The sequence below is a fragment of the Pempheris klunzingeri genome, chromosome 6 (assembly GCF_042242105.1).
Source record: "Pempheris klunzingeri isolate RE-2024b chromosome 6, fPemKlu1.hap1, whole genome shotgun sequence".
NCBI classification, from domain to species: Eukaryota; Metazoa; Chordata; class Actinopteri; order Acropomatiformes; family Pempheridae; genus Pempheris; species Pempheris klunzingeri.
Genome location: NC_092017.1, coordinates 10,212,653 through 10,224,907, shown reverse-complemented (window position 1 = coordinate 10,224,907; position 12,255 = coordinate 10,212,653). Strand labels below are relative to the sequence as shown.

The 12,255-nt window shown below is 41.5% G+C and overlaps 1 protein-coding gene across 1 annotated transcript; it reads left to right on the top strand.

The window, feature by feature from the left end:
- The first annotated feature begins 7,696 nt into the window (after positions 1-7,696).
- On the top strand, positions 7,697-9,284 carry LOC139202625 (Rieske domain-containing protein). Its single transcript, XM_070832166.1, has 3 exons — positions 7,697-7,886; positions 8,345-8,460; positions 9,186-9,284. The coding sequence occupies exons 1-3, from the start codon at positions 7,697-7,699 to the stop codon at positions 9,282-9,284; spliced, it is 405 nt and encodes a 134-aa protein (XP_070688267.1).
- The last annotated feature ends 2,971 nt before the right edge of the window (positions 9,285-12,255 follow it).

The window sequence follows — 12,255 nt, the reverse complement described above, 5'->3', positions numbered from 1 at the left end:
AATAATGTAATAATGTCTATTTTGACCTTAGATTGATGATTGGTTTTAGTGTCCTTTTAGGAGAATTATCTGCCAATAAAAACAGCTGAATTATATTTCTGACCCAAAAAAGAAGAGGAGTCGGAGGGGGGGGGGGCTTTTTTTTTTTAGCCCTGAGTAGTGTCTGCAGGCTTCCTCACAAGCTCTTCCACCAAGAAGATAGGGCAGCTCCAATGTTGTCTGAAAGGCGAAATCTGGGTCAAAAAAGGCAAAAAATCATTCACTTCTGCTTGTAAAGCATAAATGCTGTGAGTGCACAATCATGCCTTACAATCAATACATTTGTGCTATTTGCCAGTTGAGTGGCAGGTGGGTAGGAACATGGGGGACAATTTAGTTTTACATAATAATAAATCTTCTTCCAAATCTTTTACAAAACAATATTAAATCCCAATGCGGAAGGAATATTGTTTTGAAATGTATCCTCATTTGAGCAAACATTGCATGAGACTTCATGAGGATGATAAAAAAAGAATACACACACATCTAACATGCTGAGTTTCACTTCATGAGGCCTTTGTTTCGGAATGTTCACTTTCCCAGATGGACGGGTCCCCCCTCACAAATCGATCCCTCCTCCGCAGGCCCTGTCTGCTCTCATCCCCACTGAGGCGGCCCGGCTGGAGAGGCTATTTGACTGAGAGCTGTGATGTGGTTAGAAGCTGTTAGCCAACGCAGATTTCATCTTTCCTTTCATGGTCTACCAAACGGCCATTTATAGAGCTTAGCGTTCTTTTCTTAAATCCTTACATTCAATGTGACCAGCTTAAACATAAGATTGATCGACGTGTCCAGTTTGGTGTTGTTTTAGTGATCTTTTACATCTCCTCTGGCCATTACACCATCCTTTTTGAAGGAAACTGGGGAACATGTTAGAGCTATTGATGCTGGAATGTAATTCAGGCCAAATTTATTCTGAATAGCTTCTGTTGATCTCTCGAGCAAACTAACTATGGAGAGGTATGTGTGTCACAAATGTACAGCCTGGGAGGTATCTCAGACTAAATGGACTGTTATACAATCCATCTAATAAACCAAAGGAAACACACACATGAATTAAATTTGTGTTTGCTTTGTGAGAAAGCCATTGGCCTCCATTATCCAGCCTCTGATCCGTCTTGTTCCCAACTGTAAGATTCTCTCATAAAATGTCCTCTCATTGTTTTTAAGGGCCAGGAAGTACAGTACGTCCCTTTAAGAGTGCTGTTCTGGGGCACATGCAAATCAGTGAGGCTTGAAGTATCCATGAGAGGAAAACTAAGATTTAGTCTGAGTCGGGGATTGAATCTGCAGCAGCAGTCATCCTGCTCATGGCAACAAAAGAGAACAGGCTTAACATTTCTCCATGGGCCACTTTCAAATGCAATGTTCCAACAAGAGTTTTTCTCTCTCTCATGGGGCCCTAGATACCAATATTTTTGCCTATACTGGTTCAAATGTTTTTTTGTTATTTTTGTAGCACACCAGCATATTGTTTGTTTCGTGTCACCTCCTTTACGACCTGTTATCTCTCGTTAGATTGCACTAGATTTGTGTTTCCTGTGTCAGATGTGTTCCGTGCAGACAAAGACACGCGTTGTTGGCCCGGTGGCCCAGTGGAGCCAAATTAATGTTGAAGTTGCTGGTCTCTCTGTGCCTCAGGGCTGAATAATATGTTGATGTGGAGGAGCTTGATGTGTTTCAGGACGTCTGGTGTGTAGACGTCTGCAGACTGAGGGAGGGTCAAGTGATTATAGGCTTGTGAGAAGAACACTGTGTTCTATTTAGTGAACTGACAGCTTATCATGGTGGGTCGTGTTTTTTAGATATGGGGGGGGGGTCTGTGTTGTACAATAGCTTCTTTTTTCTCTTACCACTATGTGCATGTTTATAATGACTGAAATATGAATGAAATATGTGTTTTTTTTATTGCTTTTTGTGCAACTACTGAATATATTGCCTAATGACTTCAGTGATCCCAAAAATTTGGCACAGATGTCCACAGTGCCCAGAGAATTAATTCTAATAACTTTGATCATCACCTGAATGTTTATTTAGCAGACCAAACAGTCAGAGTTTGACTTTGTCCATCTTTTTGGTTTATGACCAAATACCTACAAAACTGATGACATTCTCATCACCCTCAGCAGCACTTTCAGTTTATTAGGCTAATGTTAGCATGCTAATACACTAAATGGTTAGTATGGTAAACATTACACTCTTTAAGCATCAGCATGTTAGCATTGTCATTGTGAGCATGTTAGTATTCTAACATTAGCATTTAGCTGTGTAAAGAGAGAGTGCGGATACGAATGATGAAAGTGGAGGCAGGGAGAAGCCGACTGAACCAGTAAAGAAGTAAAAGTACCCCTTTAAACCACAATAGCTAGCACAGTATCCAGGAGGCTAATTTGTAAGAGCTAACCCTTCTAAACTTGTGTATTTTGTCTATTAAGGCCAAACATAATGAACTGATTAAACAACACTTTCTGAAAACTACGCAATGCATCAGCAACAGTATATACCTGATCCCATTTCCTCCAATCAACACGATATATATAAAAATTCGACACGCTCCAATATAAACCACATGGCACACCGTAAAACCATCATCATAGAGGCACGTCATGACAACTACACGTCTGTATTTTCAGATGGTGAACTCCTGCCTCCTCCTCACTCTTCAGACAATACCTCCTCCAACGGCCCGTCTGCTACACTGGGAGCCTTGAAGAACAAGACATATTGTGTCTGGTTATAATCAGGACTGAGGACATGAAGAAAGGAATGTAGCATAGTCTGATCTGTCCTGCAGACATGTATGCAGTGGAGGTGGAGGAGGGGCAGACTTTACAGAGAGTGACTCAGCAGCTCGATGTCATGCCCTTGCTGTCTCATGGGTACAATTAAAAGATGTCTCTTCTGCAAAATGGCTGGAGAAGAACATTCTGAGGTTCAAGATGCTTGCAGGTCAAACAAGGTGCACTTTACTGAGCGATGCCTTTTCGAAAATGGGTCTGTATGTTGCTCTCTGTTCCTTACACAGTCAGAATGCTGCTAAGTAGTTCACCTTAGGAAATTATGCTTTACAACATCACATTTATCCTGTCAGATTACATAAAACTCATGCTGCATGTGACTGTCAGCAATAACCTTTACACACGAGACATTATAAAGAAATGTTAAGGGCGTCACAGTAAGTTTGCAGAGAGATGTATGCTGACAAGTTGAGAAAGTAGGCTGTGAAAATATGGATGGAGAAAAGAATAGGAAGTATCTGCGCTCACTTACATTTCAGCACCATCGATCACGCTGATATGATTGAACTCGCAATGTTTAATCTGAAGAGTAGCAAACAAGGTCATTAATCAACATTTCAAACTTTCAAACATTCTTCTTTCAATTTGAATTTTGATCCACATAAACAACAGAGAAAGGTAAAATAACCACAACACATTAAAAATGACTTTGAAGTAGCTAAATCACAACAATAAATCAGGCTTGCACAGATGCCACATATTCAGTAGATTGCCAATTAGCCTCAAGACCTCTGCTCATTGTCCTGTTTCCATAACTCAAACCAAACTTTGGGCTGATGAGTCAGTTACTCACCCTTCACCCTTTTTTCGTTCACTTATGCAGGTTTATGTTTGGAAAAAACAAAGAATGCCTCCAGTCTGAGCTGACTGCTGCCAACAGTTTCATATTGTGGATCTGTGATGGTGTCAGCAGCCATGCCGTGTCATTAGATCTGATCATTGCTCTGTATGGTCATATAACAGCCAAGGAATGAGATTATTTTATAGGTCCAGGTCGTGCAAACACTGTTCCCCGACCATGATCCTGTTTTCCAAGATCCTGATGCGCCAATAAACACTGCTAAACAAATCAATGAGTGGTCTCATGAGCATTTTAAAAGCAACATCCCTCCGTGGCCTCCCCAGTAACCAGATTTAAACATCAGTGAAAATTTATGAGATCAGGAGCGGGGGAGTGTGGAGTTGCCTCCGTCTCTTCCCTCACAGAACTGGAGGATTTCCATCTTGACAAAGGATCTAATATCCCACTGACTCATTGGAGGATTTGTGTGGCTTCCTTCAAAAGACAGTTTAGGCTATTTCTGTATTATTTGGTGTTTGTCATTGTATTGTTCACCCCCTAGACTTAAGACTTGGACTGTAGTTGACCTTGATCCATATTTTCTCTCATGACGCCTGGTCTAACGTCAATCTAAGAACAAAGCACTGAAACTGCTCAGTGCTTGGGTTGACAACTTTGACTAAAGGGAACAATTTTGACTTGAGGAATGGTTTGAGAAATACACTTAGCTTAGTTTAGCACAAAGACAGCTCAGCAACAAAATCACCCAACCAGCATGTCTAAAGTTCGCTAAATTACCTTGTTACAATATATCTTGTTTGTTTAATCAAAACGTTCAAAAAGACAGGAGTAAAAACAACATGTTATGATGTTATGGGGGATTATAGGCCGGACTATTTCTATTTCTCATAATTGCAGGTTTATATAAAATGTGCATAAAGAGCTGAAAGTTTATGAAAAGGCCCTCAGCCACTTATTGTTTTCACAGTGGGACATCACAGCGTCTTGGGGCTTATTGGGAATGCAGGTCTGTGAGGGCAGACATTGGAACTGAACCGAGGAGTCAGTGGCGGCTTCAGTTTCCTGTCCACTAAACATCAAAGTTGAGTCTGGATTTGCATTTGAAGTGACAAAATGACATTATGGCTATTCATGTTCTACAGTTACAGATCACATCACGTACCAAGCTAACAATGGTGTCCTTACCTGAACACCTTCGGGGAGCTTTAAGTCATGCTGTCCTGATATCGGTGCATTAAACAAGACACTCTTGAATAACAAGATCTATTAGAACAAGGAGCGCAGCAGGCAGGTAGTGGTGTTCTGAGGTTGGCTGAAGCATTTGCTTCGCTAATGAAAACCACGTTGGCTGGAGAGTTGGTCTTCCATCCATCCTTGGCGGATGAGTTAGGAGACTTTTGAGAGCGGTTGCTGGGTTGTAGTCAAGACGAAGCTAATGATGGATGAGTTTGGGCTCCACTCACAGTCTAATATCTCATCTGAGCCAGACCTTCTCCTCACCAAATTTTGCCTCATGCAAATCGTTACACTGTCCAGTGGTCGGAGAACTGCAACGAGAACTCAAAGAAATTTATGGACAGTACTATCCTCCTGTGATCACTTTGGCCTCTGGTTTCTCACTGCCTGCACCTTTGTTTATTAATCCCATCCAGCCTGCTGATTCACATTTTCCACAATGCATCATTTTGATTTCTGTAATTATTTTTTTTCTCTCTTTCTCTAAAAACTCAAATCATTTGGAGCTCATTTATTTTGATTCACAGGGTGTGCCTTGTGGTTTTCTCACCTCTCAGCATGCCAAAGCAGAGCTGTTGGTGACGACTGTCAGTTTGTCAGTGCCACCTCAAATCTGCAGGCTGTCTGCTTCACTGTGCAGCTTTTTGGCTGCAGTCCTCCAGGACCCATTTCATAACCTCAAGACTCCACTCGCTTATAAGTAATACTTGGCAGCATTGTTGAAAATAAACACCTTTGGTGATTTTCCAATCAAACCCTTCTGTATGAGCAGAGGCTGCATGATTCAAGCCTACCTGTGCTAATAAGCATGCCAAAATACTCCCAGCTGGGCTTTACTGCAGGTTCTGTGGGTTTTATTCTGGGCATTGGCACACAAATGCTACAAAAATACTCCTGCACACTTGCTGTTGACTGAAACTAACTGTCAACACTGAATTATATTTTCCAGGTTCAAAAGCTGCCATTTGGCAGTGGGAAATAAGCTATGCTAAGCTAATTTAGCCTTTTATCTAGTTTGAACATTACTAGTTGGAAAGTACATGGTTGGTAAGGACTGAATGAAACAACATGCATTGTTGTGTATTTTTTATTTCCATAGGGCTCCCAACGAAAGAATACTCTTTATGGTAGCATTGATTTAACATAAAGTCACCAATATGTAACCATATGACAATGTGATGCTGTGCAGTGGTCAGGACAGAACCAAAGTGTGAACACAGGTGCCACAGGTGGAGACGTGTAGACGAGTTGTAATGATGATAACCTTTCTGTCAATCTGCTAAGGCGGTTAGTTTAACACACAAAATATTTGAGAATTCAGCCACTTAGCTCAGGTTTCTTTACACTGGCTTTCCTTATTCTTCAGTGATTTAACCTCACATTTACTTTCACTGAGATCCAGCTTCTGACAAGACCCAGTAGCATTCCTCTTTCCTGTGTGTGACACGTTTTCACATTGCAGCGCTCCTCTGCGCTCACGCTGCAGCCTTACATGAGTCAGTTTTCTCAAAGTCAGGAATCAGAACAAGTGGCCTCTGTTATGCATCACTCCAGTCTAGACAGTAACTCTCATGACTTATAAATTAAACTGCCAGCAGCATTATTATTGGCACAATACAGCAATGGAGACAAAGTGAATAAAAGCTGAAGGAATACAGATAATCATTAATGTATTTTTGTTTTTTCTAATTGGCCAGTTAGACAAATCTAACTTCAGAGCTCCTGGAAAGGTCCTTTTTATGCACTGATGTTAATTATCAGTCTTTAATCTTTCATCATAGACAGATGGCTGAGTTATTCACTAATATAAAAGGTCTCATGGAGGTTAAAGTGACTGACAAGTAGAAAGTAGAAGTAGGACATCCTGTTTTAGGCTCTTTTCCAGGTTTAGTTTTATCTGCTCTACCAACCTTTACCTGTAATAAAAGTAATGCAGACTAAAAAGGGGTTATTTTGTAGTGAGAGACAACATCACACAAGTGACACGTAAGCTGAGCTACAAAAAGAGTGGTGGAGCCACAGAGCTCACAAACGATTTGTAATAAAGAAACTGTGCTGTGGAAAACTCACCCTTAAGACATGAGCCAAATACCTGTGTGTGGAGCAGAGAACAGCATGCAGGCTGCCATGAAAGAACAATAACTGGCTGTTTAACTGATAATTGAGGGATCGTTTTGGACTATTTGTACAGTGCATAAAAAGTAATGTTCCATATTTACCACAGTCTGTGGGAACAAGTCCAGTACTCTGTATATTTAAGTGTTCTCAATAAACTCAACAGGGCCACCAAGTTGCTCTGTTTGAACATGAAACAGTGAGTTTGTGTCAGACTGACCCTCACCAGGGAACAGGAGCAGATTGTCTGGGTCACCTCAGAATAAAACATAGATGTATGTATGATGGGCGGCAGTCCCCACATTGAGCTCTTCTCTATGGTTCAACATGGAAGAGCATATTTTGTTTGCAAGTCCTGGCAGAGCTTTGGGATTATTTTTAGAGCGGCTGCATATTTGAATCTAATAAACCAAAAGCAGAATTGAACATGTGGGTTTGTGCTGAATAACTCTGCCGCTCATTTATTATTATTTATGTGCAGCTTAAATGAAGAGCAGGTTGTGCACACTGCGCGCATCGGCGTGACGGCGTCCCGGCTGGCTGGCTGGCTGGCAGGCAGACTGGCAGGCTGCAGCTCGGTCCTCCCAGCCCCGCGCTTAAAATGGACGATTTTCACAGAGCGAATCGCCAAATCCATTTGCACCGGCAGAAAACAGGAGCCCGGTAGTTGCGCAAATTAGAAAAGCAGCTCATCTCGCCGATCTTTATGGCGTCTGGCTCCGGAGATGAAGAGGGAAACGCGGACGGCGCTTCGTGGAGACTCATAGGCCCGGCCTCGGGGCTTTCCAAGAAGCGCTGCCGTCTGATGTACTCCTCCCTCGGCTACGACTCTGATGTCTGCCTCTTCTACGTGAAGGGGGAGTTTTTTGCCATGGATGCTCGCTGTTCGCATTCCGGTAAAGCCTCAACCCATCAGTATCCTAATTCAGACTCAGATTAACCCATCATCAGCAAAGGCAGAATAATGCGCAACAAATCCCGGTTATTTAAGGCAAAGCAAGGCGAGGCAAATGTATTTGTATAGCAAATTTCTGACACAAGGCAAAACACAAGACACAGAAACATGAAAATGCATGTAAAAGATCATCAAAGCACAAGGATGAAATGATGCGCGTATTCGCCTCATTGTGGAGAATATAGGATGCTGTGAGCACGTCCCACTTTAACTGTAGCTTTCCCCTTAACAAAATATAAGCATCTGGTTCACTAAGTCTGCACCACAGATCAGTTTCACACCATATTATGCAAGCCTCACTATCACATTTTCCTAGAAGGAAGGCAGCAAAGTGTCATTTGTTTTCAGAAGAAGAATATGTGATTAACAATTTCCTGTTTCTCGCCCCACCCCCACCAGGCGGTCCTCTGTGTGAGGGGGACATCGAGGAGGCTGATGGGGTCCTGCAGGTCTTCTGCCCCTGGCATGACTACAACTTTGACCTCAGAACTGGGAAGTCGGGGACCTCCTTACAGGTCAGAGATGACATGTGTCCTCCTTGTTCCGTAATAGTGTGCTGTTTTATCTGTATTTTCACCAAATCAGCATATTGCCTTCTTGTGCTCAGTATGGACCGACAAATAAAAAATATAAAGTGCTGTATGTAGTGTTGCAAAACATTAATAAGACCTGCAAAAATGCACGATATGTCACCATTAGATATTTATCAAACCTCCAAATGCATAGTATGAAAGCTTCATTGTTTCCTCAGGATGCAGGAGCTTTATGTGCTTTATACTGCACCTGGGAGTTGACGTTAACGTTTCCACTGATATGTAGACAAACCATCCACTTCTATTAGATGTAGGAAGTTCCACTGATTGATGCGGCATGAGAAATCAAAGCTCATCAGTCAGAGTTAAGATTATGTTCAGTCAAACATCTTTTCTTCTCCTGTTCTGTTGTTTGGATGCAATGAGCAGTCCAAACAAGAGCATCACTTTCCATAAACATCTCATCCTCTTTTCCATTAATCATTTGTGCACTTCACCATCTTGCACTTCATCACTGCGCTTCTCAAATATCAAGCAATAGAAGAAACATCGCAACAGATACTCTGATGTCACCGAAGTCAAGAGTTCTCACAGGAGGTTTTGCACATTAGAGTGCCGTGTGAGCTCTTGCTACCTCCACAGTAGCTTGTGGCGCAGCGTTTCTTCCAGCTCTCATGTGTTCGTGTCCTTTGTTTTGACTTTTACAGCAACAAGTGTACAAAGTCAAGCTGGAGGATGGCAACGTGTACGTGAAACATGCCAGCCGTCTCTCCTTGGAGCCTTTTCCTGCGGATCAGAAGAGATGAACAACCTCAGTGCGACTGCTCGCTCCCTCAGCCCTTCCTGAGACCGCTGTAGCAAACCCACTCGGGCTATTTTTAAAAGTTGTTCCACAAACCCAAGCCATCTGAAACATTCCTAAGCCTTATCTGTCATTTTCACAGACTATTTCTACTCTGATTGCAGTGAACTCAGGAAGATGTCAAGAGGATTGTCTGAGGAGGACATGACATCATCTTTTAAGTTTTTCTTGCTGGCATTCCAGGTAGAGACTCATCACAGGCCCTGAACATGGAGGTCTGTTCGCTCACTGCTGATGCTGATTAAATACCAGACAGTCGCAAGTATACAACCTAAAAACACAAACATTTACTTTTCTCAGCAGTTGTTAAAGAACTAACCAGCATACAGTAATGTATATAGTACAAAAGCGATGATAATTTTGTAGAGTTTTAAGTATTCCTGGAGACAGTTCAGATATTGCAGAGTGAAATATGTTTTGTTTCTTTACATTTGATGAGTCAAATTTGCACAAGTCATTACACGTTTTGTTGAAACCCACAAACGGCCAATGTGGATCGGAAATGTTCAAGTTCTCTACTAGCTTATCAGTCGCCAGTCTTGTTTCAGCCAGAAATGAAGCCATGTCAGAGTCATTTCGGTATATGCAAAATGCAGAGCTAATGGAGAGACTTGTAAATGACGATCACATGGACAACAGGCATGAAATGAATCATATGGATTCTAGATTCAAACTATCAGCTGTGGTAATTTTGAGGTCCAGTGTAGTGGAAGAAACAATACAGGCCACCTTTCATGGTGATAAAGCTAAAGCTACCACTCATTTTCAGTGGAAGAATTTGTATTCATGTAAAAGTGGAGGTGTAACAGCTAAAATCAACACAAAACAGTCTCGTGTTCATTACCAATAACACTCCTCCACCTATTTAGCAAGCATTGCCTGAGGCTTCAGTTTAAGTCACAGACAAACAGTCACACTTGTTGAGTTGTGGCCTTTGGATAAATTTAGACACTTATTCCAGTGATGTCAAGTAACAGGAACTCCCTTTCAGAATTTGTGTTTCTGGGCTGTTTTTTAAGCCAAATAGAGTTCCAGCAAGCAGAACACACATGAAGGGCACAGCAATTACGACTGGTGGTATTCCCGGCTTTAAGACGTCTCCATCAGCATTTTTCTCCACTCCTGGCCTGTGCACAGACAGGTTTGTCTGTTACTGACGCAATGGGACTCAAAAGTAACGGTTAGTAAGGTGCCAGAGGAAGGTTCACGACCTGAAAATGCACCATTGACTGAAGAAAAATGTGTTTTTCTAGCTGTGTGTGTGTGTGTACCGATGCGAGTGTGTTTTCCTTATCCCTTAGTGGTAAAGAGCAGTCACTCACTATATTTTCTGTCAGCTCCATTTTCTGGCAGGGGCACAGAGCCCAGTCATGAAGGTGTCAGTGACAGTGTGGCTCAACACTCTCATTTTCCTCCCCGCTGTGCTCCCTGTTGTGCAGTTTTATTACAATAATAATTCCACTGGCTAAAAATGTCTGTTGTGTGGCCCAGAGGTCTTCCTGCGTGCGTTATAACTCATCACCTGGAGGGTACTGGGCATGCACAGTGGAGATGCAGCTATTTTGTGTTAACATTGTTCAGGATTCTGCACAGGTCAGGAGTGAAAGTACGTCCAACGTTCATGCCAGCCTTTTGCTACATATTTCCTTGACTTTATTTCATATGCTCAGCCAATTGTCATGCATTTTGTTTCCTGATTGTTATGTGAATTATGTATCTGGTCTGTATGTTCAAAATACCTGCAGACCGCGTACACTGTAACTTTAGGTACATTTCATTTTAACTACTACCAGTTGTAAGCTGCCGTTGGTTTGTTTGTTGTAAACTTTATTTATTGTTGTGGTTTATGCAAAGCGGAAAATTGTATAATTCACAGATTAAATTATTGTGTGTTTGCAACAGTGTGTTATATTTAACAGAAAATAGACCAATGCTGACCAATGACCAATAGATGTTTTTTTTCTTTTATGATTACACAATTCAGAAAAAAATCAACTTACACAAAATCATTTATTTACAGTTTCTAGTTCGTACATTTATAGTAGATTTCAGACAATACAGAATTTACACATAAAAACGTAATTCAGAGCAAAACAAGAGATTGGCATCACCATGCAATAGTTATAGAGAATTATCAGGACTTCATTTATGTAATTCTTTTGCTGGAGCCCAGTGACAAACATTCAACGGTGTCCGTATACTCTAGAAAGAGGTGGAAAGGTTCAAGGATGATGTCCTGAATAAATTATGGTCTCCTTGAGAGCAGCTGGACTGTACAGAAGAGAAAATGGATGAAAGTGTTCATGCTAAAGTTACAGTTAAATTCCGAGTGGTGCACTCTTGTGCTTTTCTGCTCTAAAGTCAAATAATGATATTCTGAAATTGAGTCACAAAAGAGGCGAAACCAGGTTAAATATTTCAAATGTTTGAAGAACAGCAGGGAGATGAAAATACCAATTGTCAAGCACTCAAGACTTCAGTACAGTTACAACTGTAACCACAGTATACTGCATTCATCAAGGGAATATTTTGACATTTTGGGAAAAGCACTAATTAGTTTTCTTACCAAGATTTAGATGAGAAGGTTTGTACCACTGCTACTGCCAGCAGCCAGTTATCTTAGTGTAAAGCCAGCAAGTTCGGCTCTGTCCACAGTAACAAAGTTAAAGGTCACTATGAACATGTTATTTCTTGTCTGTTTTATCTGTGCAAACACCATAGTTGTGGTTTCACAGGCATTATGTGTCAGACTATTTCGTGACTTCATGATACCAGCGGGGATTCCAGGAGACTGTGGCTCTCTGTTTCCCCTGTTTGCAGACTTTGTGCTAAGCTAAGCTAATAGGATGGAGTCTGAAGCGTTATTAATCTTCTCCCCCCTTAGCAAGAAAGCAAATAAGTGTATTTCCCAAAAT

Bases quoted from the DNA above. Each gene is read 5' to 3' on its own strand.
- LOC139202625 (XM_070832166.1), top strand. From the start codon at position 7,697: ATGGCGTCTGGCTCCGGAGATGAAGAGGGAAACGCGGACGGCGCTTCG. The intron at 7,887-8,344 runs GTAAAGCCTCAA...CACCCCCACCAG, and splicing joins TGCTCGCTGTTCGCATTCCG to GCGGTCCTCTGTGTGAGGGG. The intron at 8,461-9,185 runs GTCAGAGATGAC...TGACTTTTACAG, and splicing joins AGTCGGGGACCTCCTTACAG to CAACAAGTGTACAAAGTCAA.